The 25,180-nt window shown below is 55.8% G+C and overlaps 7 protein-coding genes across 7 annotated transcripts; 4 read left to right on the top strand and 3 right to left on the bottom strand.

The window, feature by feature from the left end:
• Positions 1-97: 97 nt before the first annotated feature.
• On the bottom strand, positions 98-850 carry JN550_004763 (uncharacterized protein; the record flags this gene model as incomplete). Its single annotated transcript, XM_049316314.1, has 2 exons — positions 98-702; positions 823-850. The coding sequence occupies 2 exons, from the start codon at positions 848-850 to the stop codon at positions 98-100; spliced, it is 633 nt and encodes a 210-aa protein (XP_049173384.1).
• An 809-nt stretch (positions 851-1,659) lies between these two features.
• On the top strand, positions 1,660-4,698 carry JN550_004762 (uncharacterized protein; the record flags this gene model as incomplete). Its single annotated transcript, XM_049316313.1, has 3 exons — positions 1,660-1,722; positions 1,924-2,961; positions 3,016-4,698. The coding sequence occupies 3 exons, from the start codon at positions 1,660-1,662 to the stop codon at positions 4,696-4,698; spliced, it is 2,784 nt and encodes a 927-aa protein (XP_049173383.1).
• A 556-nt stretch (positions 4,699-5,254) lies between these two features.
• JN550_004761 (uncharacterized protein) lies at positions 5,255-5,768 on the bottom strand (the record flags this gene model as incomplete). Its single annotated transcript, XM_049316312.1, has 2 exons — positions 5,255-5,377; positions 5,553-5,768. The coding sequence occupies 2 exons, from the start codon at positions 5,766-5,768 to the stop codon at positions 5,255-5,257; spliced, it is 339 nt and encodes a 112-aa protein (XP_049173382.1).
• A 503-nt stretch (positions 5,769-6,271) lies between these two features.
• JN550_004760 (uncharacterized protein) lies at positions 6,272-8,987 on the top strand (the record flags this gene model as incomplete). Its single annotated transcript, XM_049316311.1, has 2 exons — positions 6,272-8,731; positions 8,805-8,987. The coding sequence occupies 2 exons, from the start codon at positions 6,272-6,274 to the stop codon at positions 8,985-8,987; spliced, it is 2,643 nt and encodes an 880-aa protein (XP_049173381.1).
• A 273-nt stretch (positions 8,988-9,260) lies between these two features.
• JN550_004759 (uncharacterized protein) lies at positions 9,261-10,859 on the bottom strand (the record flags this gene model as incomplete). Its single annotated transcript, XM_049316310.1, has 2 exons — positions 9,261-9,782; positions 9,855-10,859. 2 exons carry the CDS (start codon positions 10,857-10,859, stop codon positions 9,261-9,263), a joined length of 1,527 nt encoding a protein of 508 aa, XP_049173380.1.
• A 2,404-nt stretch (positions 10,860-13,263) lies between these two features.
• JN550_004758 (uncharacterized protein) lies at positions 13,264-15,442 on the top strand (the record flags this gene model as incomplete). The annotated part of the gene is made up of 3 exons (XM_049316309.1): positions 13,264-13,326; positions 13,384-13,813; positions 13,863-15,442. The coding sequence occupies 3 exons, from the start codon at positions 13,264-13,266 to the stop codon at positions 15,440-15,442; spliced, it is 2,073 nt and encodes a 690-aa protein (XP_049173379.1).
• A 3,167-nt stretch (positions 15,443-18,609) lies between these two features.
• On the top strand, positions 18,610-23,803 carry JN550_004757 (uncharacterized protein; the record flags this gene model as incomplete). Its single annotated transcript, XM_049316308.1, has 3 exons — positions 18,610-18,702; positions 18,982-23,655; positions 23,714-23,803. The coding sequence occupies 3 exons, from the start codon at positions 18,610-18,612 to the stop codon at positions 23,801-23,803; spliced, it is 4,857 nt and encodes a 1,618-aa protein (XP_049173378.1).
• Between the last annotated feature and the right edge of the window lie 1,377 nt (positions 23,804-25,180).

The raw sequence follows: 25,180 nt of genomic DNA, 5'->3' as shown, positions 1-25,180 counted from the left end.
ATCCCTCATCCAGAACCGTTATGAGCGTACTCTTAGCAAGAATGATTCATTCCCAAGAAACCGGCCCAGGTTTTAACCAAGACTGCGACCCAACTGTTCACCTCTTCTTTCGCGACACTGTGGTAAACCCATCCTCGTCGACCTCAGGCTGCGGCTTTTCCTTGGGGGCCGAGACCAAAGCTGGGGCCTCGTTCATCTCAACATCGTCATCATCATCCTCCTCGTCATCGTCGTCATCCTCCCAGTCTGTGTCTTGGTCCTGGTCGGGCGCCTGCTTCATGACGACCTTCTTGCCCTTGCCGCTCGCCCACTTTTCTCTCAGCTTGTCCACGTCCTCGAACTGGCCCTTCATGCAGCTGGCCCGCAGCTTGACAATCTGCTCGGCCACCTCGAAGCTGGAGTCGTCGTCGACGTCGACGTTGAACTCGTCGGCCATGATCTGCAGGAGCCTGGACTCGACGTCCTCGAGGTAGGGCTCGTCGAGCTCGGCGGGCCGCTTGGCGCCCTTGTTCTGGGCGAGGTGGGCGGAGAACTTGGCCAGGTCGACGAAGGAGGGGAACAGCTCGACGACGGCGCCGGCGAACCAGTCGCGCACATCCTCGCCCGAGTTGTCGCTCCAGTTGTTCTGCACGGCGAGCGTCAGGGCGGGCCAGAGGTGGAGCGAGAGGGCGACGGATTGCTCGAAGTTTTCTTGCCTGGTTTCTGGAGGGTCGATCTCGGTCAGCAACTACACTATTTGCACCTGGATAGCTTCGCAGGCAGGCAAACAAACACAATGGTGTGTGTGGGGGAACCGGGTCAACTCCAACTGGAAGCACATACCAGGCGAAGGCTCTGCTTGCGACGCCATGTCTGCAAATGCTGGCGTTCAAACCCTTTGGTTCCTGAAGACTACAAGGTATCGCGGGGGTCGAGCGAGTCAATAGAGGGGCACTCGTTGGTCGGGCACAGACTGTACAGCAGCAACATGCGTCCGGCATAGACATTCAAAAATTCCATCTGCATATCTTTTTGTGCCGGCCATCACCGCCCCCTGGTCCCTCTTCCCCCGACAGTGCTGGCCAGGCCTGCCGACAGCGACTGGGGGTCCCTGGGGCCCCTGGAGCCCCTTTGCCTGCCTGGAGCCCTGGGGGGCTGCCCCCGGTCGCTTCCAGCGCGGCCTGAAAGGAGCGAAAAATGGACCGGCGACACCCGCATCAGATGCCGCTATTCCCCTTGCGACGCGCTAGAGGAAGCGCATTTGCTGAAAGGAGATAAAGCATTGACGTCACTGCCCAGACAGGTGGTGAAACCCCAGCCTGGGAATCTGGAGAGGACCCATGGATGCGATGGGGAAAAAAAGGCACGGGAAAGGAAAGGAGAGACGTGGGTGAGAACTACTACCGACCCGAGCCCAGCCCAGCCCATTGCTCGCAGCCGGGTCCAACTCATCCTCGTCAGGCTTCGCTGGCTACAGGTGTTACCTATACTCGCCTGGCTTCGAAGGGCCGTTTTGTGCTTTTGTTGTGTGTGCGACTCGTCGTCTCCTTCTGTCGGGATCTCTGGTTTTGTCTTGTCCGCGTCCATTGCTGCTCGTGTGCCCAAGGCAAGCATCACGAGCCCCTTCTTCCACCCTGTCTGACGCGGGAGCTGTCCTCGAAAGAGCAGATCGCAGCAGCCATGAACACCGCAACGGTTGGGATGGCGGTGACGCCTACCGTCCTGTCTACTTTCGTGTCTCATGTACGTCTGTTACCCCGAACTCTGGATCTTACCCGCATTTCTCCAGTTTTGCTGCCGCCCAAACGCGCATCTTCGGCCAGATCGGGCCCTCATCCCTGCCCGAGCTCCCGTGTTGCTTGCCTTGTTTGTCCTGCGCATACGTCTTGTATCCGGGAAGCTCCAATAGAGCACCTTGGCTGATCGACTGGATTGCCCCTATAGTACTTTAATCGCAAGCCTCTCAAGGAACGGCCCACCGCGCACTTGTCCTACGACGAGGGCCTCCATCTGATCCGATCCTTCTTGGACTTCGCCTCGCATCATACTGTCGAGGATCTTCAGGCTTTCACTGCCCAATGGGTACCGCATCCGCAATGGGTCAAGGTCGACGATGTCGAAATCCCCGCCGAACACGTCGATGAAGCTGCAACGGCTCTCCAGAAGCAGCTCGGCACCGAGGGCATCCGACTGGTGGGGGGCACGAAATGGTGGCAATGGCGCCGGTCGAAGGCGCCCGTTGCCGCTGAATGGATTGAGATGAAGTCAGACTACCACGAGCGCAAGGAGTCTGGGGACCCCGGGAAGCGCGTCATGCTCTACATCCACGGCGGAGCCTACTTCTTCGGGTCCGTCGACGAGCATCGTTACCAGATGCAACGGCATGCGCGTAAGCTGAAGGCTAGGGTCTTTGCGCCAAAGTACCGACTGGCACCCCAGTTTCCATTCCCCTGTGGATTGCAAGACTGTCTTGCGGCATACCTCTACTTGCTTACTGTTCAGGATCCGACGACCATCATCCTGGCGGGAGACTCGGCCGGTGGTGGTATGGTATTGAGCTTGTTGGTAACACTCAGAGATCAAGGCCTGCCGTTGCCTGCCGGTGCCATTCTTATCAGCCCATGGGTCGACCTGACGCATTCCTTTCCGAGCGTGGCAGGTGACGCTCCTTTCGATTACATACCTGCCCATGGCTTTCACCATAAGCCCTCCAAGGCGTGGCCGCCCCTGAATGCCGAGGAGCACGCCCTACTCAGGGAGCAGATTGCCAAGAATACCAAACCTGGCCACACGAAACTCATGAAGCCAGCGTCCGTGGACATGAGGCGGCGCTCTCAAGAACCTCATCGTACAGAAGCCTCGGACAAGCAGGAAAATGGCGAGACTGCCAACGGATCTGCGGAACCTGAGAAATACAACCAGTCGGCTACCCTTTCCATCGAACTAGATGGGAAAACAGTAGAGCTCAAGGATCAGATCCAGGTACGGCTCCCTTTTTTGATCAGATCGTAGCTTGTCCCTACTAACTTCTGGTAGATGTACGCGACTAACGAGCTGCTGTCTCATCCTTTGGTCAGCCCAGTCATGCAGCCAACTCTTGGTGGCCTTCCTCCATTGTTGATAATGGTCGGCGGCGGCGAGATTCTCAGGGATGAACAAATCTACCTTGCGCACAAGTGCGCGAATCCCACCAAGTATGCGCCCGCAGAGTCGTTGATGCATGAGTCTGCCAGAGCACAATTGGCTCGGTTTAAGCCGACTGATGTACAATTACAAGTTTGGGATGATCTCTGCCATGTTGCACCAACACTCAGTTTCACCCGACCTGCCAAGTTTATGTACCGGTCCATCGCCCAGTTTGGTGCATGGGCTCTTGCGAGGGCCCAGAAAACCGAGATTGATATTCTTGATGATGACGACATCTCTTTCATCTCGAGCTCGGGATCCGACAGTGACGAGCCTGCGGAATCCTCGCAAGAGAAGCCTGTGCTACAGGACACCCTTCACACTCCGACAGTTGGGAAGGCTGGCGACGAGCTCCCACCATTCAAGGATCACATGATTAGACAGCAAGTTAGCAGGCATGGTATTGTGACGCCTCTGGCGTTGGAGTCGGAGCTCATCGCATGCAACATGGACCCCAAAGATATCGGTGTCGTCAAGGAGGGGCCAGTACGCAAATGGCTCGCGACCCGTGCCCAGTGGGACAACCGGTTCGGGAGTGCCCGAGCCAAGATCCACAAACAGCGACTCAAGGAGATGGTCGCCGGGTACGAGCAATTCGATGGCGAGACACCTCCGCCAAGCGCACTGGCATCACGTAGGAAGATGGGCTACGACCGAGCGGACGCCAAGAAGCGCAAGAGTATGGGTCTCGCTCTGTGGTCACTGTGGGGATCCAAGCATGACGAGATGACTATGAACCGCGAGCAACAGGCTGACAAGGTCCCCGACATCAAAGTCGCAACCGACGCCGAAGGGAGTGGAGCCCGAAGCGTAACCGACATCAAGAAGCAAGAGGGCTCAGTCGGGAAGAGGCTGACGCTGTCAAGCCGTAGTCCTTCAAGACGACGTCTTGTGAAGGACGGTAATCAAATCTCCAACGAATCAGCCACCGGACATGAAGAAGTCACCCCACTGGCTTCACTTATGGCAAAGAGGACCGCAGACTCCCAAGCAGTCGAATCTGCGAGGGCAGCAGAGTCTGGCCTTCTGACTCCTGAATATGTGCCGCTCGAGACGGGAGCAACGGGCAAACGCCCCTTTGTGGAGGGCATCGCAGTTCCATTCACGTTGCACAAGGAAGCCGAGACTGCGAGCATGCTCACCCTGACGTCGAACATGGAGGGCCACCCATCGCGAGTTGCCAGTCCGATGCCGGTGCAGGGCGACAACTACTTCGGGCTGCCCAACGGCACCTCTAGCGAGGAAGCTGCGCAACAGGCATCAGAGCCCTCGACGCCCCGGCCCGCTAGCCCGCCGGTGCCTATCTTGGATGATATGGCTGAAGGGGAGCCCATTACTGCTGGAACTCCTCGATCGGCGAGCCCAGCAGCCACGCCGAAGGCTGTGAGCCCCGAGGCTACTCCAACGGCCGAGAAGCCCAAAGGCCTCGAGGCGGCCCCGCCCGTCATGGTCGGCGGTGTGATCACGCACGAGGAGCGACCGCCTCTGGAGACCTTCGTTACGGCGCAAGAGGAATTGCCCAGGGTCAACTGACGAAACCCACCAGATTTCTATTTTCATTTGTCAACAAGGAGGAGGCGGACATGTAGATGGTCAAAGTTGCGAGCATATATACCCATTCAACGGAGGCGGACCTGCAACAATTTGGAAGACGGTGGAAGAAGACTTTGCTTTGAAGCCAAACATGCCCCTATACGTGTGGCGTTTGCTTAAGTAATACACAATGCCATAACACACTGTAACACGAAAACATCTTGATTCGTGCTGTAATGCGAGTTGCCATAATCCCTTCAAATGTACATACGTATAATACAGTTGGGACCATATCCTATCCCACGGGCGTCCAAGAATTCGCAGCTGCAGCCGGTCGTAGATCGGTACACCATGTAATCCGCCAGAGAAGGGCCCAGCGTAAGAGGCGGTTTCGTTCCTCGCCGTGGTGCGTCATAAACTTGGTTTGTCCATTAGTGTAGCGGGTAGCATCGCTGCGATTCGCATGTAAGCCAGTGACATACTGGGCATTGAACCGTTCAGGAGTTGCCGTAACGCCGATAGGACTGCCTCCCTTCTTTTCACTCCATTCCGCTCTCTAGTCCAAGCCGTTCTCGTCCTTCCATCTCTCCAGGTACCGCGACGGGTCGGTGGGCCCTTGCTGGTATCCCTCGTAGTTGCCTCGAGTCCTCCGCACCTTGTTTGTGACGAAGGGCGTCAACTGCAGGTTTCCAGGCATGTCAGCACCGAATCATTTAAAGGCAAGAAATCTGGCCCGACCCGACCCGAGGCCATAGTTTCCGTGTGAGTACATGATCGCGTGGCCTGCCTGCCTGTCTGCATGCGGGGCCTTGGATCGGGCCGTGTTGGGCGCGTGAGGGAAGAACAAGACTCACCTTGAAGGTCTCCAAGCCGGCGGGCACGACGTAGGTGCGCACCTTGTCCCACTCGATCACGTAGCCTCCGAACTTGGTGTGGCGACCCATGGAGCCCGTCCGCGTGCCCTTGTAGAAGCCCTTGTTGATGTCCTTGGTGGTCAGCGGCAGCTTGCGGAACTTGCGCGTGAACTTGAGCCGCGGCTGGAAGGACCAGAGGCTCAACGTCGGCTTCATGGCTGCTGCTCCTCTCTCTGTGTCGTGCTTTCGCCCGCTCTCTACTCCTCGGTATTGCAATGGGCGGGAACTTCTGCCGGTGGTTCAGGGCAGAGATGAAGGCTCGGCAGTGGTGGGCGCGGGTTGTCGCGATGCTGCTTCACTGGACGCTGGCCCGGAGCTCTGGAGGTTGAGAATTCAACCCTGGACAGGGGTCGTCCAGGTACCTGCGTCCACTCACACGACCTCCCGTAGACTTTTCAGCTGGCGGCCGAGTGCTGGGCGCGATAAGACCGATAAGGCGCCGGCTCCACTAAAATTTGGTCGGGCTTGCAACTGGCACCCCGCTAAAACGGGCAGTAAAAGAAAAAAGTTCCAGACACCGCTTTCACTGCAGGCTCGCAGCGTAGAAGCCGAACCTCCAGCCCGGAAAACAGCGTCCCGTCGAGAGCATTGGTTGACAACAGACGCCCGAACCCTCCGCTCGACATAGAAGAGTCGCAACACAAGCACAGCGTACCAACATGCCCGGGCGTCAGGCGCACGGCCGGCCGCTCATGGGCGGCGGCGGAGGCGGCGGCCAGGCGAAGAAGCGCCAGGCCCAGAAGGCCAGGTCCAAGTCCACCAAGCGGGCGGCCGACGCCTTCTCCATTGCCAACAAGGAGCTGGGCGAGCAGACGAGGCGCACCCCGCGGAACCGCGAGCTGGACGCGGATCTCGGCCCCGGCAAGCGCGCCCGCCAGGACAGCGACGACGATGAGGAGGACGACGACGACGCCGACGACGCCCCGCCCCGGAAGATGCGCCGCGGCCAGAACCAGGAGGACGACGTAGAGTACGGCAGTGACTCCAGCGGCAACGAGTGGCGCATCGGCGTCGGCGAGGACGACGAGGACTCGGACATCGATTCCGACGAGGCCTTTGGCGAGAGCGACAACGAGAAGTTTGACGGCTACGCCTTCGGCGGCAGCAAGAAGAAGGCCCAGGATGAAGATTCCGACGACGATGACGAGTCCCTCGGCTCGGACGCCATCGATCTGGCCGATGCCCTTGACCAATCCATGTCCGACGATGATGACGGCGCCGAGGAGGATGAAGACTCGGACGAAGAGGGTTCCGATTCTGACGACGGCGATTCGGACGAGAATTCTGCCGAGAGCGAGGATGACGACGTCTCTGAATCGGGCGTCACCGACTGGGTCAAGAAGTTCTCCGGCGTTGGAGATGAGGACGAGGAGGAACAGGCAGCCCCGCAGAAGTCAAAGATTGATCTCAAGGACCTCGGTCTCCTGGGCGTCTCAGACTCGCAGCTCAAGAAATCCCTCAAGATGATGTCCAAGGAGGAAAAGTCCTCGAAACCGGCGAAACTGGAGGTGCCTCTCGCCAGGCGGCAGCAAGCTCAGCTCGATCGGGCTGCGGCGTACGAGCAGACAAACAAGACTCTCGACAGGTGGACAGAGACTGTTAAGCAGAACCGTAGGGCTGATCACCTCATGTTCCCTCTACCCCAGACCGAGACTGGTCTCGCACGCCACGACAACACGGAGATCGCGCCCCTTAACCCCAAGGCCAGTTCGAACGAGCTCGAGCGAACCATCCTTGGCATCATGGAAGAAAGCGGACTCGGGCCCAAGGCTGCGCAGGATGGTGGGGATCAGGTCGATGAGGATGGCCAGACGCTGTCCAGGAAGGACATCCAGGACCTCTGGCAGGCGAAGAGGAGGGAGCGGGAACTCAAGTCAAGGGAAGAAGCCAGGGCGAAGCGCATCAAGAAAATCAAGAGCAAGGCCTACCACCGCGTTCACCGCAAGGAGCGGGAGAGGAACGAGATCAAGGAGCACGAGGCCGCCGTGGAAGCTGGTGAGGTCGACTCCGAGGACGAAAGAGAGGCCAGAGATCGCCAGAGGGCGAACGAGAGGATGGGAGCCAGGCATAAGGAATCGAAGTGGGCCAAGATGGCCAAGAAGGGCGGGCTGGCCGTCTGGGACGACTCCGTGCGAGCAGGTATGGCTGATATGGCCCGCCGCGACGAGGAGCTCCGGAGGCGTGTTGAAGGCCAGGGCCAGGGCAGCGACGACGACTCGGACTACTCAGCCGACTCAGAGGATGTCGATGACAGGAAACGCCTGCTGAACGAACTTCGCGATGTTCAGAACGCTGATGACGAGCCCCACAAGTCCAAGCTCATGAACATGTCCTTCATGCAAAGAAGCGAGGCGGCAAAACGCAAAGAGAACGACGACCTCATCAACCAGATCCGCCGCGAACTCGCATCCGATGACGAAGGCTTCGATGACGAGCCCGAGGCCGAGGAGGTTGGCCGCAGGACTTTCGGTCAACCAGGTGCTAAGAAGGAGCCTGCGCCGTCCAAGTCTAAGAAGGATAAGGCCAAGGCAGAGCCCACTCAAGATGCTGCAGGGGCCGATGATACTCCCACCACGTCTGGCTCGCGGAATGCTCCGATCCCTACGCCTCGAGAAGTTGCTGTCAGCGAGACCGGAGGAGCCTGGTCAGCAGCTGCGCCCTCTAAGCCGGCCCGGAAGCAAAAGGGCAAGAGGGAAGACAAGGGCAGCAATGTGTTGGACCTTGACTCGAGCGTTGCCATTGTCAAGGCGCCCGCATCGAAGCCAAAGGTAGCACCAAGCAAACAGCATGCTACCGCCGTCGCCGGCGACTCATCAGACGACGATGATAGCCACCTCATACAGTTCCGGGAACAAGACCTGCTCGATAAAGCCTTTGGCGGCTTGGACGTCGTGGCCGATTTCGAGGCCGAGAAGCGAGCTGCTGAGTCCGAGGACGACGAGAAGGTCATCGATAACACCCTGCCCGGCTGGGGATCGTGGGTCGGTGATGGCGTGTCGGCTCGTGACAAGAAGCGGCATGCGGGCCGATTCCTGACCAAGGTCGACGGTATCAAGAAGGACAAGCGGAAGGACGCCAAGATGAAGAATGTCATTATGAACGAGAGACGGATCAAGAAGGTGAGCTACTCCCAAACCCAGCGCTGCAGAATGGGAGAAAGAAAAGACACCCAGCTAACAACAAGAATAACAGAACTCCAAGTACCTGGCCTCCCAGATGCCGCATCCCTTCGAGTCCGTGGCCCAGTACGAGCGCTCCCTCCGCGTCCCCGTCGGCCCGGAATGGGTCACCAAGAAGACGCACCAGGACGCCACCAAGCCGAGGGTCATTGTCAAGCAGGGCATTATTGCACCCATGGCGAAGCCTATGCAATAGATATCACGTTAGAGTCGCCATTCCTGTGGGTCCTGCTTAGCGATCGATACCTATAGATCACATAGATGTTTCGATACCAATATAAGATGTCCGGTCACAAGGCCATATTTTACCACATGTTTCTATTTCCCTTCTTGCTAACCAAGCGCCAGTTCCCTAGTACTAAACCGACTAACTTCTTCATTCGCAACGAGACAATTATAACTATCCGCCAGTACCCCGAGCATAACCCCAGTCCACAAACCCATCTCTCTACGCCGACGCCTCCGTGTCTTAGCGCGCTGCATCGGCCGCGGCGCAGGTGTCGTAGATGTCGTCGAGCAGGTCATCCAGGGCCGTGGGCGGGGGCACGCCGACGAAGCGGTCGCTCGTGTCCTCGGCGACGCGCGCGCGCTCGGCGTCCCGCAGCGCCTCGAGGTGGCCCACCAGCCGGCCGCGCTCCTGCGCCGCGTGCCGCGCCCGCACGTGGTCCGCGGTGATGACGGCGCGGCCCTCGTCCTTGAGCCCGCGGAACCGCGCGTGCTCGGCCCGCGCCCGCCGGTACAGCGCCAGCGACGGCGCCGCCGCCCCGTCCGTCTCCCCCGTCGTCGTCGCCATCAGCCGGTACACAAAGTTCTTCAGCGCCCCCGTGTACCCCGTCTGCTCCAGCGCCGCCCGCCACCGCGGGCCCGGCGCGTCCCGCAGCCCGTGGAAGTGCGTGTTGGCCTCGCTCCCGCGCGTCGGCTCCACCATCATGGCCGCCACCACGTCCGCCAGCGACCGGTACTCGCTCAGCATCGTGTACGGCTGCGTGTGCTAGAAGCGGGCTGTCAGTATACATGCGCAGACGGGAAAATCCCGGGAGGTGGGTCACGCCCGTGTGCTTACCGGCGGCGGGTGGCTGTTGGTCGAGACGGCGTCGGCGCGGCGCAGCTCGTCGAGCTCGGCGAAGGCGCGGCCGGGCTGGGGCGCGAGGGCCTTGCCGCGGGCGGGCGGGACGCGGTCGCGGTGGATGCCGTTGAAGACGCCCGAGACGACGGCGGCGCCGTAGTTGCCCAGCTTGCAAAGGCCGTACGTCTCGTGCTTGGTCTGCGGGTGGCAGAAGAAGATGTTGGACGGCCGGATGTCGCGGTGCAGCATCGTCTGCCAGTCCAGGTCCGCCCGCTGCGTCTCGTACCGCCCCGTCGCCGCGTTGTAGTCCTCGCGGATCCCGTGGTGCAGCCACGCCAGCGCCTTGAGCACCGAGCACAGGACGTGCCAGCAGAAGGCCTCGGGTAGGAATATGGGGGGCAGGTCGTCATCATCATCGTCGTCGTCATCATCGTAGACACGGTCGTGGTCCTGATGATGGTCATCATGATGGTCGTGGTGATGGTCTAGATGGTGGCCCTTGTGCCCACCTTTCGCCTTGAGCTTTCGCTTCTTGTGTTCCTGGTGCTTCTTATCTTCCAGCTCCTTCAGCGTCTGCGCCCTGTGGAAGTCCGTTGGCTCGACCACGTGGGGAGCCATCAGCAGGTTCTCGAGGGTGCCGGCGTTGCAGAAGTCCCAGATGACAAACTGCTTCGTCGTGGACGTGGTGATCCTGCCGGTAGGGCTGCTCCGCACCTTGATCCAGTCGACGCAGTTGATGAGGTTCTCGTGGTTCAGGATCCGCATCAGCGACCCCATGATGTTGATGCCGCAGGGGTCCAGGAGCTGGCCCAGCCACGTCTGGTCTCCGTCGCAGTCCTGGAACTGCTCCGTGACATCTTGGGCCAGGAACTCGAAGCGGTCCTTCTTCCGGATGACCTTCCACGTCCCCGGGGTCAGCTCTACGGCAAAGTCATAGTCCAGGGCCCTCTTGGACGGGGTGGTGACATGCTGGCGGTCAGGCGACAGTAGCACTTCGGTCATGGTTATCGTCGCTTGTGCGGCAAGAGAATTATCACGCTGTTCACCTCTTGCGCCAGAACCGAGAAGCAATGATCAGGTTCGTGAGAAGAGGAGGGATGCATTCGGGAGACGCTATATGCAGGAGGCAATTGCCCCTTTGGAATGCTCGTCGGCCATGCCAATGGCTTTGTTCTTTATTTTCGCAAAAGGCATGCCGTGTCTACATTCCAGCTAAGAGCAAGATCAGTGCGTCGCTTCCAAACTGAGCCGTCTTTGTTGTCCTGTCGCAAGGGAGACGACGGAGCCTACGTCTACGTGTTAACCTCCATCGAGTCTCGTCCCTGGCGGCCCAGGTCACGACTCGCTCCAGCCTCGGGGGGAAACTGTTTTCAACATTGTTCCGTACGTGAAGAACAACCACCACCTTATATGAAGCATCACCGTGATATTATTGTTAAACATCGCCTATGTTTAAGTTTGATGCGGAGTCTTCCAGTGCCGCCCATTGATGGTCTGTGTTTCCAATGTGCTGGGGCTACGTAGCCTGAACCGCAGGCGCTTCGAGTGAGTCGTGCAACAGATGATCGTCTCTCTAGAAAGCACCAGCGAAGATTGTTCTCAAGCAGACCGGCAGAGACTCGTGGGCCATGAAACCGACGATTTACACGATGTTCAATAGCGCGCGCTTTCGCAGGCTTGAGCTAGCCGCTCGCTAAGCTAAATGCATCCTCCACACATGTATGTAACCTAACGCATGGTAGGCGCCGCCACCAGATTAGCACCAGCGGCGCTGCAGAATCGTTACCCAAAGCCTCCCGCACAACCGCCCTGCAGTCGACGTCCTCGGCGAGCCGGCAGCCAAGCTGGAATGATCGCCCTTGGGGGTGCTTGGTGTGGGCATCCGGACACGGGGTGACGGGGCAGCGTGGTCCTGTCAAAAACGGTGTTTCGACGTTTCGCCCTCTCGGCGGCCCGGTTGGACAGAGGCTTGGCCAGCAGGCTAGCGACCAGAGTGACAGGGGGCACGGGGGATCCTATCGGCGGATGGCCTGGGTGGGTTCTCGAATAGAGCAGGCCGCGTCCCGTGGTGTCTGTGGTCCCCTGGCCTGGTTATCAGCCCAATTTAACTTGATCAGCAGTCACAGCTCTTCAAACACGGGCCTAAGCCCTGTTGAGCGAGCGTTCCTGCGTCCTGTGTCGGCGCCGCCAATGAGAAGGCCGCCATCCCCATCCGTGCCCCCTGGCGGACCCCCTTGGCCCCCCTGGACCCCTGGTCGACCCTGGTGTCTCGCCGGCCAATCCCCGACTGCTGGCCGTCGACCTCAAACGGCACCACGTCTAGCACCCTGTCGTCCCCTTTCCGCGCCCTCATGCCACCCGCCGTCGCCCTCGTTCGTCGACGGCCTCCAGGACCACTGAGGGGAACTAATCACCGTCAGACGCTCGCCGCCGCGATGAAGCTGCCGTTCGCTCGTTAACCACTAGAAACAATCAAATAACACACACCGGGAGCATCACAGAACCCCGTACAGTCACTCCTTATTATCTCTCACTACAACCAAACCTCGTACGGCCGCGCTCGCTCTCGCCCACACAAAGCCCATCGTTCGTTTGCATTGCCGGCTTGAACCTGAGCGCATTGTCGCGCTTTAACCAAAACCGTCCTCCTGATACGCAACCCGGTAGGCTTGCGGGAGTCGATCAAACCTCGGGCCATCATCGCCTTGTTGCCCACCATCCATGCGTGCCCGCCGTGGATGAAGGATCTCCTTGCTTGCTTGCACCTTTTGGCACTCCGCGGAGGCCCAGAGAAACCCACCGCTGTGCTGATCGAAATTCCGCGGCCAAGAATAGAGTCTGCGTAAGGAAACACGTCAAGCATGTCACCACAATAGCACCATTCTGTCACTCTCTCCACCAGGCTGGAATGCACCCTCTCTCCGCCAGGAGCTGAGACCTGTCGCAATCGACGGCCCTACGACCTCGCCGTTGTCCCGGACTCGCGCTAGAGCCGGACCTCTCTCGTCCCAAGCCCCTGCCTGCCGCCGAGAGGCTTGTCTGCTTTCCTCATTACGACTTCATTCTTTGCCGACGCTTGCGAGGCCTCTTGCTCTTCCATCACCAGCAAAGAGCACAGTCGGATAACTTCGCGGGCGAGTGACGACTTGTGCTGGACGGCGGGACCGGTTGGACGAAACGATACCGATCACGACGACTATACCGACGATACCCCCCGTTTCATTTCACTCATTCACTCTCGATACCATTTGATTTCCTTCCTTCTCTTCTCGGCAGCTGGGTTCTGTTGTTAGCAGCCCGTTCTGCCCTTCTACCTTGATCGTCGTTCGCTTGTGAATCACCTTGAACTCGTTGTATTTTCTTGGATGGCCTGAATCTAGGACGCCAATTCCACCGATCATTCAAGATGGGCTGCGGGGGACGAAAAAAGACCTTTGAGGTGCGGCCTGAGCAGAAATGGGACTACATCGTAAGCCGCCCTATGCGTGAACCAGTCAACTAGCCTATACTGACACTCGGTGTGCAGAGTCTCAAGGACTTCAAGTCTAACTCAGGCTTCACGGTTGCCGCTTACGTTTATGTGTACATTTCTATCCTCATTTCGATTGCCGTTTACGGCGTTGATAGCTTTACTGCTGTCAGTTTGTTGGTGTTTGGCCAGTGGACATCAAGCATTGAACCATCCCAACTCATCTCATTCGACGTTTCCAAATGGATCTTCTCCATTTGTATTATTGCCTCGTTCATCAACCTAGCATTCGAGCATGTACGTGCCTGGCGGGTGATGAGCCGCGGCAGCGTCGCTGAGTCTTATCTGGACACTCTGGCCGTCAGGTTGGAATCAACCCGAATGGGCAAGGGACAGGGTTGGCGACGTTTTCTGGTATTCGCCGAGTTGACCAAGTCTAAAAAGGGAGCGGAGTACGTTGCTCTGTTCACGTACTTCAGTTTCCAATGTAAGTTGCCCCCCCATGGTATCTGCAACCTCTTGCTAACAGGTAATAGCTTGGATTCGCGTCATCTTCTGCTCTGGACCACGACAGTTCGTCAATGCCCTGACGCTGTACGCGGTGTTCACCTCAGAGCTTATCCCCACCGAAGGCGGCTCGGCTGATAAGACCATCATGAACTTCTTCGAGAAAATCGGATCGCTCGCAAACGAAAACTATCAACAAGCCGTGGTCCTTTCGGGTATGCTGTTCACCTTGGTCATCTGGGTGATCTCCGCTCTGTCGCTGTTGATGGCTGCTTTGTTCTACGTCTTCTTCCTCTGGCACTACATCCCTAGGCAGGATGGAGGTCTATCCGGATACTGTGAGCGCAAGATTAACAAGAGGTTGATGAAGGTTGTTTCTGCCAAGGTTAACAAGGCTATCGCCAAGGAGGAGCAGCAGCGAATGAAGGCCGAGATGAAGGCGGCAAAGAGGGCTGGCGAGAAGCCGCCATTGAGACAACAGGCTACCCTTCCCACACTCCCCAATGTGGGACTCAAGAAGGACGATTCCCTTCCCGAAATGCCCATGCTGAGTCGTACCGAGACGATGGCAACTCTTCCTCAATACACCTCTCGCCCAGGAACACCCAACGGCTTCGAGATGACATCTATGGATCAGAAGCGCCCTCTGCCCTCCCGAACGAACACTTTGGCGTCACAAAGCAGTTATTCTTCGCGTGCACCATTGATGGGTGGCGCAGCATCAATGGGTCGATCCACGTCGCCGGTGCCAACTTTGCCACAGGTGGATTTGAACAACTACCCTCCTGTCCGTCCCGGAACCGCTCAATCGAACCGTACCTTTGGCGGCCCAGCACCCTCGTTGCATCGAATTGCAACGGGCAATAGCTCCAACTTCGGTCTGCCTCAAACGCAGACTCCCGGGCCTTACTCGCCGGATGGTTTGCCAGCTATGCCGGCCCCAGCAAGGTCGCCGACTGCCGGCAGCATGGACGGCTACGGCAACCGCCCCATGCCTCGCCCTATGAACCAATTCGGCTCCCGGCCCGGTCCGCAGGGCCCGCCTGGACCACCGAACCGGCCCATGTACGATGATGGGATGGGCAGTCGTGCCAGTCCAGCACCGTCTGCATACTCAAATCGCGGACCGCCTATGCAATTTGACGATGGCATGGGTGGTCGCTCTAGCCCGGCGCCAACTGCTTTCTCGAGCCGTGGACCGCCTATGCAATTCGATGATGGTATGGGTGGTCGCTCTAGTCCGGCACCATCTGTATTCTCGAATCGTGGACCGCCTACGCAACCCATGTTTGATGACGGCATGGGCGGTCGCTCCAGTCCAGCGCCCTCCACTTATTCAAACCGTGGGCCACCCCGAAACGGGCCGATGTACAACGGCCCAGCTTACTCTCCTATGAGAAGTGCCACAAACCCAGTGGCCTCGCCGAACATGCCACAATTCCCACCACAAAGGAATATGACGGCTCCTCCCATGCCATCAAGGCAGGACGACTTCATCTCCCGCCCAGGAACCGCCTCTAGTCAGCGAACTATGCCTATGCCGCGAACTGGCCCTGGCTACGGATACAACAACGATGTGGAATCTCAGAGAGGGCCGCCAAGATGGTGACCGAGTACCTCGTGGGAGGGCAGTGAATAGTTGTGGTATAAAATATTCATAATTCTTAGAGCCGGTTTAGAATTGGCAATCAAAAGGATTGGAGACATGTGTGCGGCTTTTCGTGTAAGATGATACGTTTTGGAAGGAAGCTGGCCTATAGACTCGATCGAGTTTTAGCATTCTAGGGCACGCCCGGTTCTTGTGATGCGGCGTTCAAGGTCCATTCAATAGGACATTATGATTTTCTTTCGGCCACCTGCAACCAGACTTTTGATCCAGTATGTGCCGACTAGATTGTGCTTCTGAGCTGCGTGGGTGTTGCGTGATTGGTTACGTGATTCCAGTTTTACTCCCAACACCTATCTATACTTGTGTTTCATGACAGCTGATTTACCGGGCGATGATCTGCGGGCAAATTGGTCCCAAGGGTTGCTTCACGTCGGGTCTTGAGGTATAGGTGCATATGGAAGATGATTTGTGTTTACTTTGCTCCGACCGTGGTACACAAACTCCATGGGTAGTCGGAAGATCAAGCTAGTTCAAGACAGGTTTGCCCGTGGTCGTTCAGACATCTTCAATATCTGCTGCTGTAAGAGTTCGGTAACGGAGAAGAGACAGGGTACGATATAGGCTTTTGGTCCAAAAGATAGTAACTGTGGCTAACCACAAACCATGCCACCCGATGTCATCAAGCTCCTTAGTCTTTCATTGGCCAGGCTGGAAGCCATCCGCCTTGTCATCTTGCAGATTTCTCTACCTCGATGTCACGCATCACGAGAGGGCGGTGGTCCTTCTTTATATTGAGGAACAAACCTGTTTTTGTCTAGCGATAGTAAACTGGTCGTTCTCACTATTTTGAGACTATTTAATGGAACACGAATGTATAGTTGAAGGGTTGCCTGGGTTAATGAGGTGAAAAATGTGCCGGGTAACATATTGCGAGCAATAATAAAATATCACACCCCTTCAACTATATGAAAGCCTTCATTTTTATCGAAGAGTATTGCCTTGGATGAAATAAGCTGGCCATGCCGGATGCGACATGAAATACAGAAATTCAAGGCAATAGCCAAGGGATTCTTATTCCCAGCGCTCCATTACGAGGTCGATACATGACAGCCTAGGTTTCAGCAGCTCAGGGAAAAGTAGACTCACGTACTTGTGGCCGAGAACATGATCGGCCTGGCAATGCTGGCGTTGAGCAAGAGACGGCGCGCCTGGCGTGATATCGGCTTCGAGTTCCCACAGTCATGGATCATCTATATTATCAGGTACGCAGGTACGCCAATGGGTGAACGAAAGGTGGGCGGTTGAGCAGAAGAACGGAGATGGCGCCAATGAAAGGCATATTCGTGGTATCAATCTTTATTTGCCACTTGAACATATAATTTACGTCCGCAACATTTTGTCGTCGTGGGACTACATGTCTGTTCATTCACTTTTTCGCTCCGAGAGGCTGTAAAATGTCGAGTAAGACGCCTGGTTTGACCCATTTTGGCTTAGATGGTTGTTGTACTGCCAGCTTGAGAGCCTTGTCTTATGTCTGTCGAAACGAGGGTTCCAACGTATTCCCCTTCAGTTGGAGGATCTTTGGAAGTGTCATACAAAGTATAGGCTTAGCTCGGGTCCCGGACGGGGACCAAGATTGCCTATAAGCGTAGCTTGATGAAAGCGGGATAGATCGATATGGCGATAGCAACAGCAGATCTACATCAACCGGTAAGGTTTGGGCACTATAAGCATGATGGAGGCCCCTATGAATTTGCACTCCAGGTAATGCAGAGTACATAGTTTAACCAGTTCCTGCTCTCCTGGCAGGTTGCCCACGACAAAGTCGTAGACTACCAGGTTGTTGGCTTTCACAGCCATATGAAGCACGATGGGTTGACGTCAAAACAGGGATAGGGAGCACATCGACCAGTACCAAATACATGACACTGCGCAGGTCACGATTTACCCATGACTTGATCTGGTCAACGAAATAATCTTCAGACTATACAATACTGTCAGCAAGCGCAATGAAATAGGGAAGACGTCCGTAATACGGCTGGCTAGTCCATGGAGTAGCAAACCAAATCGTATAATCACAAACTCAGCCTGCTGTACTCGTAACTTGTGAAAATGCGACCAAACCGCAGGTAGACGACCACGAGATGTTTGTTGCCCTTTCTGGGAGAACGTTTCTGCCAAGGGGAAAGGCTCCGAATCCGCGCGTTCTGAAGGCACAGCCACGAAGTAAGTCGGTATTCTGCCCACTGAGCTTGGCATCCCATGCGGGCGGATCACGGCAGGCAAGATTATGCGCCCGAGAACGAAGACTTTCCAATTGTGGAAACGCGCTCGGTTAACACTGACATTCCCACGTTGTGGCTCGTCTCGCCCGGGTTAGGCGCGTACGGTGCCCGGTCTGTATAAAACCTTGGGCACAGCTTCTTGGAAGTGTAGAAATCCTTCGAGGCTAAGCATCTCTGCCACTTCATCAGGCCAGAGTGCACAATGGGACAGAGTTGGCTTTTGGTCGCATTCGTATTTGAGCAAGGAATTATTCGTCTGCCTAGAGACTAGTGAATGGGAGGATGGCTAGGAAGGGTCTTGGAGAAGCGTTGAAATAAGGTGAAACGGATACCCGGAAGGGCCGGTCTAGACGCTAGAGTCTTGGGCTCTGGGCCATGAGGTTTCCTCGCTTAGGTAGGCCAGCCACTAGAAGCACGTAGCTTGCGGACCCCCTGTAGCCGGGTCAATCAGAACCCCGATCGGAGGCGGCAGTGCTAATGTTTGCTGGGGGTGGGCTACGTCTTCGATATGTTCCAGCAATACGGGTGAGGTAAGACGTGCATCGTCAACATCTTTATTTCGTCGACACGCACCCCGTGCAGGTGCCTCCGTTCCCCAAGGCCCATCTTGGTTCACCTCAAGCATCGTTCATTTGCACCGACTGGAATCTGCACTGGCTGGACGAGAGCATCGGGTGCGCCATTTGCCACGGCCTTCCGTTTGAACAACGCACTTGGGATGATATTTAAACCTTCGCCCTCGTACAAATCCGCGCGTCCACGCTCGGACATAAGAGAAATATATCGCTTCACTTCGCTATGAACACTCTCTCGTGATCGACTTCCGGGCAATAATCAGAAGGAACGCAAGTCCGGCTGGTTGATCGCTCCATCCCGTTCGCGATGGCCTTCATACGGCAGACTTGGACCTTGACGGCCAAGAACTTGAAGATTGTGTTGTTTCGCCACTCATTAGCAACTGTCGTTCGAGCCTTCGTAAGTCGACGCCTTCTGCTTTTTTGCTGCTTCTGCATACCGCGCGAAGGAAATCCGCTCCGTAATGGGACGGAGAAGAAAAAGAACAAGCAAGGGCATGTTCAGGAGGCGCCTGGACCACTGCGGCTATCATCCCTCTGGCTCCATGCGCTTTCACCAGTATAGCATCACGACCAACAGGGGTAACATATGCATCTTCTTGCATATCCCTCACTTGGATTTCTGGCGTGGCTTCAGTCTTGGTCCTTACAGCAATGCAATGACTAACACACACCCTAGGTGCTGCCAATAGTCCTCGGGGCCTTGCTGAGTTTCGCGAGGAATCTGCTCGCTACACCAGCAGTCTTCGGCATTGGTGATCCGCACCCGGTCCGGTCACTGGCCAGCGCACTCGATGTCGCCACTCAAACAGGCCGTGAGAAAGTTGTATTCATCAACAGTGGCCACTCAGGCGGTGACATTGATCGCGTCATCGATTCGCTTGCCCGCGTTGTGACAGACGCCGGCAAAACTGCGACGAGACTTTCATCAGTCACCCAGTTACGGACCGAGTGCCGTACGACTCTCCGTTCCGTGACCACGTGCTATGGCGCCGTGGTTTTCAATGCCTCCCCGGATGAGGGCAGTGGCGGAATCTGGAACTACACGCTCAGGGCAGACGGCTCATTGGGCGCCAAGATTGACACTACCAAGGATACCAATGATGCCGAGATCTTCACTCTCCCGCTGCAGAGGGCGGTTGATGCAACGATTGCAAATCTCAATTCCACTGGCGGCGGGTCTTTCCCAAGAACGACGGAGGAGTACCCTTTTACCTCGTTGACCCAGGAGGAACGCGCACAGCAGATCAGACGCAACTACCAGTCCGCTTTGTCGAACTGGCTAGCCGTGGCTTTTCTCCTCACGCTCATCGGCGTATGCTATCACATGACGGGGTTCATGGCTACAGAGCGAGAATCGGGCATGGCCCAGCTACTCGACGCCATGATGCCAACACGACATAGGTGGCACGCACAGGCGTCTCGACTGCTCTCCTACCACATCGCGTTCACTCTGGTCTACCTCCCGGGTTGGGTCATATCATCGCTCATCATTGGACGTGGAGTCTTTGCGACTACTAACGTGGGCATGATTCTGATCTACTTCATCCTATGCGGCTTAGCTCTTTCGTCGCTGTCTATACTCGGTGCAGCTTTCTTCCACAAGGCACAGCTCTCGGGTGTCGTTTGTACCATTGTATACTGCGTTCTGGGCGTCCTTGCACAATCTCTCACCTCACCAAACAACGGCACTGTTGCTATTTTGAGCTTACTATTTGCTCCATGCAACTTTGTTTACTTTCTGACCTTTGTTGCCCGCTTTGAAAAGCATTCTTATCCCACCAGTCTCACCGAGAGCGGTCCAGAGAGTCCCTGGACTCTCCCGGGTATTGTTCTCTGGATCTTCCTGATTATACAGATAATCGGATATCCTATCCTAGGTGCGGTACTAGAACGTAAATTCCATGGGTCGACGACTAAGGGCAGGACGATCATCCGGGGTAACGGTAATGGCAATGCCCCGCATGCTGCAGTCAGATTGGAAAAGTTCACGAAAATTTACAAGCCAAGTGCCCTTCGCCGCTTGTTCACCTTCATTTCTCGTCCCAGGGAGCCTGTTGTAGCAGTCAACGAGTTAATGCTGACGGCTGGGCGAGGCCAGATTCTGGCTCTGTTGGGTGCTAATGGTTCTGGGAAAAGTACAACACTGGACTCAATTGCGGGAACCAGCAAGCTCACAAGTGGGCAAATTACTATCGATGGCACCGGTGGCCTGGGAATTGCTCCCCAGAAGAACGTCCTCTGGGACGAGTTGACCGTGTTCGAGCATATTCGGATATTCAACCGACTCAAGTCACCAAGAAACCACTCCACCCACGCTGAGATAGAGCAGTTAATCAACTCTGTGGATCTCGGCCCGAAACTCAAAGCCATGTCAAGAACACTATCCGGCGGCCAGAAGCGAAAGTTGCAACTAGGAATGATGTTGACTGGTGGAAGTGCTGTTTGTTGCGTCGATGAGGTCTCTTCCGGTATCGATCCTCTTTCTCGCCGGAAAGTATGGGACATCCTGCTCGCTGAAAGGGGGAGACGCACGATTATCTTGACGACTCACTTTCTGGATGAAGCAGACCTCCTCGCAGATCAGATCGCAATCTTGTCAAAGGGAACACTGCGAGCTCAAGGTTCCTCTGTGGAGCTGAAAGATCGCCTCGGAGCTGGGTACCGAATCCACGTCTTCAACGCTCGTGACATCAAAGATCCTCCCGAAGTGGCGGGTGTTGTTCGAAAGGTTTCCTTTGATGTGATCAGCTATATCGCACAAACATCAGCTGCAGCCGCCGAAGTGATTCGAACGTTGGAGAACGCCGGCATCCACGATTACAAATACTCTGGGCCAACAATTGAGGACGTTTTCCTCCAGGTTGCTGAAGAAATCAAGGGCGAAGCGATTCTGCGGCCAGATGCCGGAATTGCTAAGGGCAATGCTGCAAATGATAAGCATACCAGCTCTGAAGATGTCTTGGCCGTGGAAGGATCCGATAAAGAAAACCTGGAACTGCTCTCAGGACAGCACATTGGTTTCGCAAAGCAGATCCTGATTCTGTTCGAGAAGCGTTACACCATCTTCAAAAGAAACTGGTTCCCCTACGCTGCTGCATTTCTCATCCCAATCATCACTGCCGGCCTGACTTCTCTATTCATTAAGGGGCAAGACCAGCCGTCCTGCACGCCAACGGAACAAAACTCTGGCGGGTCAAGTTCTAATTTCAATGACCTGTTCAAGAATCTCTTTCTTGTCGCTGGACCATCTACATCCTCGCAGTTTAGCGCGTCCGCTCTAACACGCCTTCTAGTTCCAGTTTTCCAGAACCAACTTGGCGGTGGCACCGGGGGTTCAAGCAGCTCGGGGACTGGAAGCTATTCAGGGCTGATAGCCTCCATTGTCAACCATACTCATCTGGTCAACTCACTCAACGATTTTGACAACTATATCATCCAAAACCGCAAGAACGTGACACCAGCTGGGTGGTGGCTTGGCGATGCCACGTCACAGCCAACACTGGCCTACAAAGCCGTCCCCGGCCCTGATGTATACACGTCAGTTATTGGTCAGAACATCCTGGACACCATGCTGGCAAACATCAGCATTGCTACGACATATGCGCCGTTTGATACTCCTTGGGTCCCCAGCACTGGCAATTCCCTACAACTGTTGATCTACTTCGGCTTGGCACTCTCTGCCTATCCAGCTTTCTTTGCGCTGTATCCTAATGTCGAACGGCGCCGCAACGTTCGTGGCCTGCAATACTCTAACGGTGTTCGATCTCTCCCTCTATGGACTGCCTACACTGCCTTCGACTTTGCCATTGTGCTGGTATCTACAATCATCGTCGTCGCTTTGTGGGCCGGCCTTTCAAACGTCTGGACTTATAGCACTGGTTATCTCTTCCTCATTTTCATGCTCTACGGTCTGGCATCGACCCTTATGGCGTATGTTATCTCACTGTTTTGCAAAACACAGCTGTCCGCCTACGCATTTGCGGCAGCGGGTCAGGCAGTCGGGTTCCTCGTCTATATCATTGCCTACCTATGCGTCTTGACATACTCCCAGATCAACAAGATCGATCAGGATATTCTACTGGTGCACTTCATTGTCTCAGCTTTCGTGCCTATAGGCTCGGTCGTTCGGACACTGTTCATCGCGCTCAACTTGTTCTCATCAGCGTGCGATGGGACTGTCCTCAATCCCAACCCTGCTGCAATGACAGTCTACGGAGGCCCGATCCTATACCTTATCCTGCAGTCGATTATCCTCTTCGGTATCCTATTATGGTATGATAGCGGAGCAGGACTCAATATATTCCGCCGCCTCACCCAAAAGCCTGTCGACCCGAACGCTGATCAGGCGATCTCGGATGACGAAGTCGCCAATGAACTCACAAGGGTCACCAGCACGCCGCAGTCCTCTGACGGGCTGCGTGTGATGCATCTGACCAAGTCATTTGGAAAGAACACAGCTGTTGACAATGTCACTTTCGGTGTCAAGCACGGCGAGGTCTTTGCTTTGCTGGGTCCCAATGGTGCAGGCAAATCCACGACAATATCTTTGATCCGTGGAGATATCCAGCCAAGCCGCAACGGCGGAGACGTATTTGTCGAAAATACCTCTGTCTCTAGGCGAAGAGCAGCGGCCCGAGGACACCTGGGCGTCTGTCCCCAGTTTGATGCCATTGATTCTATGACCGTGGAAGAACACCTGCGGTTCTACGCCAAGATCCGAGGCATCCCCGACGTGAACCACAACGTCAAAGCTGTCCTCCGTGCGGTCGGCCTCGGTGCCTTCTCAACCCGCATGGCTCACGCACTTTCGGGCGGCAATAAACGAAAGCTCTCCCTTGGTATCGCGCTGATGGGCAACCCATCTGTTGTCCTTCTTGACGAGCCGTCGTCTGGTCTCGATGCCGCCGCCAAGCGAATCATGTGGCACACGCTGGGCACCATCGTCCCGGGACGATCGATCTTATTGACCACCCACAGTATGGAGGAGGCCGATGCCCTGGCAGACCGTGCTGGCATCCTCGCGAAGCGCATGCTTGCCATGGGTACCACGGAAAACTTACGCCAGCGATTTGGCGACGCTCTGCATGTCCATCTTGTCAGCAAGACAGCGCCCCATTCCACGCCCGAAGAGATGGAGCAGGTGCGGCAATGGGTCTTGAGCGCCTACCCCAGTGCCCAGGTTGAGGAGAAAACATACCACGGACAGATGCGTTTCTCTGTCCCCGCGAACGAGGTCGTCGGCAGCGAGAAGGAGCGAAGCCCCGTCGGCCAGTTGATCGTGGTTCTCGAAGAGCAGAAGGAGCGGTTAGGCATTGAACACTACAGCGTCAGTCCCACAACGTTGGATCAGGTAAGACAGGACCTTCCCGCTCTCATAATTTTTAGAAATCGGCCTAACACATGCGCAGGTCTTCTTGACTATTGTTGGTCAGCACAATGTGCAAGAGGAGAATTATGGCGAGAAACCCAAGAAGAGCATATGGAGATGTGGCCTATAGGAGTGGAGTACACGCTCACGCTGAACTGACTGAACAATCTTAGTCGAACCTGAAGTAATGTATATACAAGAAATGAATATTCAGGTCTATACCAATGTCATAATAGCACAAATAGAGTTCTATTCGTCATGCAGCAGCATGCAATACGCTGGAGTGATAGTCACCTAGAAGCAGGGAGGCCGCCCCGTGGTCGTGATGACTCACAAGCCTCGCGTGAGTAGTAGCAAAGCAGGACAACCGCGGAGGCAGAAACACACAAGTTACGGATCCTGCGTTGAAGGAATCACAAGCAAGCCAAAGGGAGGAAGAAGAAAGAAAAAGACCAGTCCCCTATGTCAACGATGTTGCCAGCGAACCCAAAAAGATATGTGGAGAAGCTGGGAATCGAACCCAGAACCTTTTCCATACTTTCCTCGGGATAATCCCGAGTGCGCATGCTAAGGAAACGTCATACCACTAGACCACATCCCCTTGACTGTGGCTCCCGGACCGTAGATGGTCAAGCGAGTCGCCTTTCGATGGAGACACAAGCCGCTTGTCTGAGATTATATCGGAGGGGGACGCTTTGTTTGTGCGGGCTGTAATGAAAGATAGCAATAAAATTAGAGGGAAAAAAAAATCATCGCCCTAGTGTTGGCATATAATAATTACGTACAGCGTATCTGCCATGTATGTCCGGACCATGGTCCGGCGTGACAAGTCTTTTCGAGTATACGGGGCCGGGTGGGCGACAAGTGGGCCGGCCCCCTCGGCCGATCTGCCGGGCTCTCAGACCTGGGGTGAACTGACTCCGCAAACGATAGGACAGGTATCCGACTACGTGATACCGACGCAGAGTAGACGAGGGAGCGTGGGCATGATCAAATCTATAGCCCAAAGCGTCCCACCACTGAAGAGTACAGTGGATGAAAACACAGGGGCTCGGAAGCGAAGGACTCCAATATGTCACTAGATTACAAAGAGAAAATCACGTAATACCGAGAAGGATTCAAGAAGTGAGCTCAATCAAAGCAAGTCCTCATGCGGCCGGCTAAACTTTTGATTCTCTTTTTTTGACCTAACCTAGCCTACCGTAGCCGTAGCCTGGGAACCGTCCGAGGAAGAAGCCAATCCTCCATGCCCTAGTCTACCGGGAGTTGTACAATGCCCCTCTTTATGCCATCCTTTGTGCCGTTTACCCTTTCCCTATGTAGTGACAAAGTGAAAAAAATGAAACACATTAATCCGTTCAACTCCTATTACCACTGACTGGGCTTGTACAACCTCCTATGTGAGGCGCGCCCCTCCCCTCGGTAGTCCAGGCTAGATATGCCCGACTTTGCAACATTATCGGCTCAACCGAGCCACTGGAAGCGGCACCAGACCTTGCTGCAGAAA

The sequence above is a fragment of the Neoarthrinium moseri genome, assembly GCF_022829205.1.
Source record: "Neoarthrinium moseri strain CBS 164.80 chromosome Unknown scaffold13_Wmoseri_CBS_16480, whole genome shotgun sequence".
Classification (NCBI taxonomy): Eukaryota; Fungi; Ascomycota; class Sordariomycetes; order Amphisphaeriales; family Apiosporaceae; genus Neoarthrinium; species Neoarthrinium moseri.
Note: the sequence above shows the minus strand (reverse complement) of the source record. Positions and strands in the feature narration are given on the sequence as shown.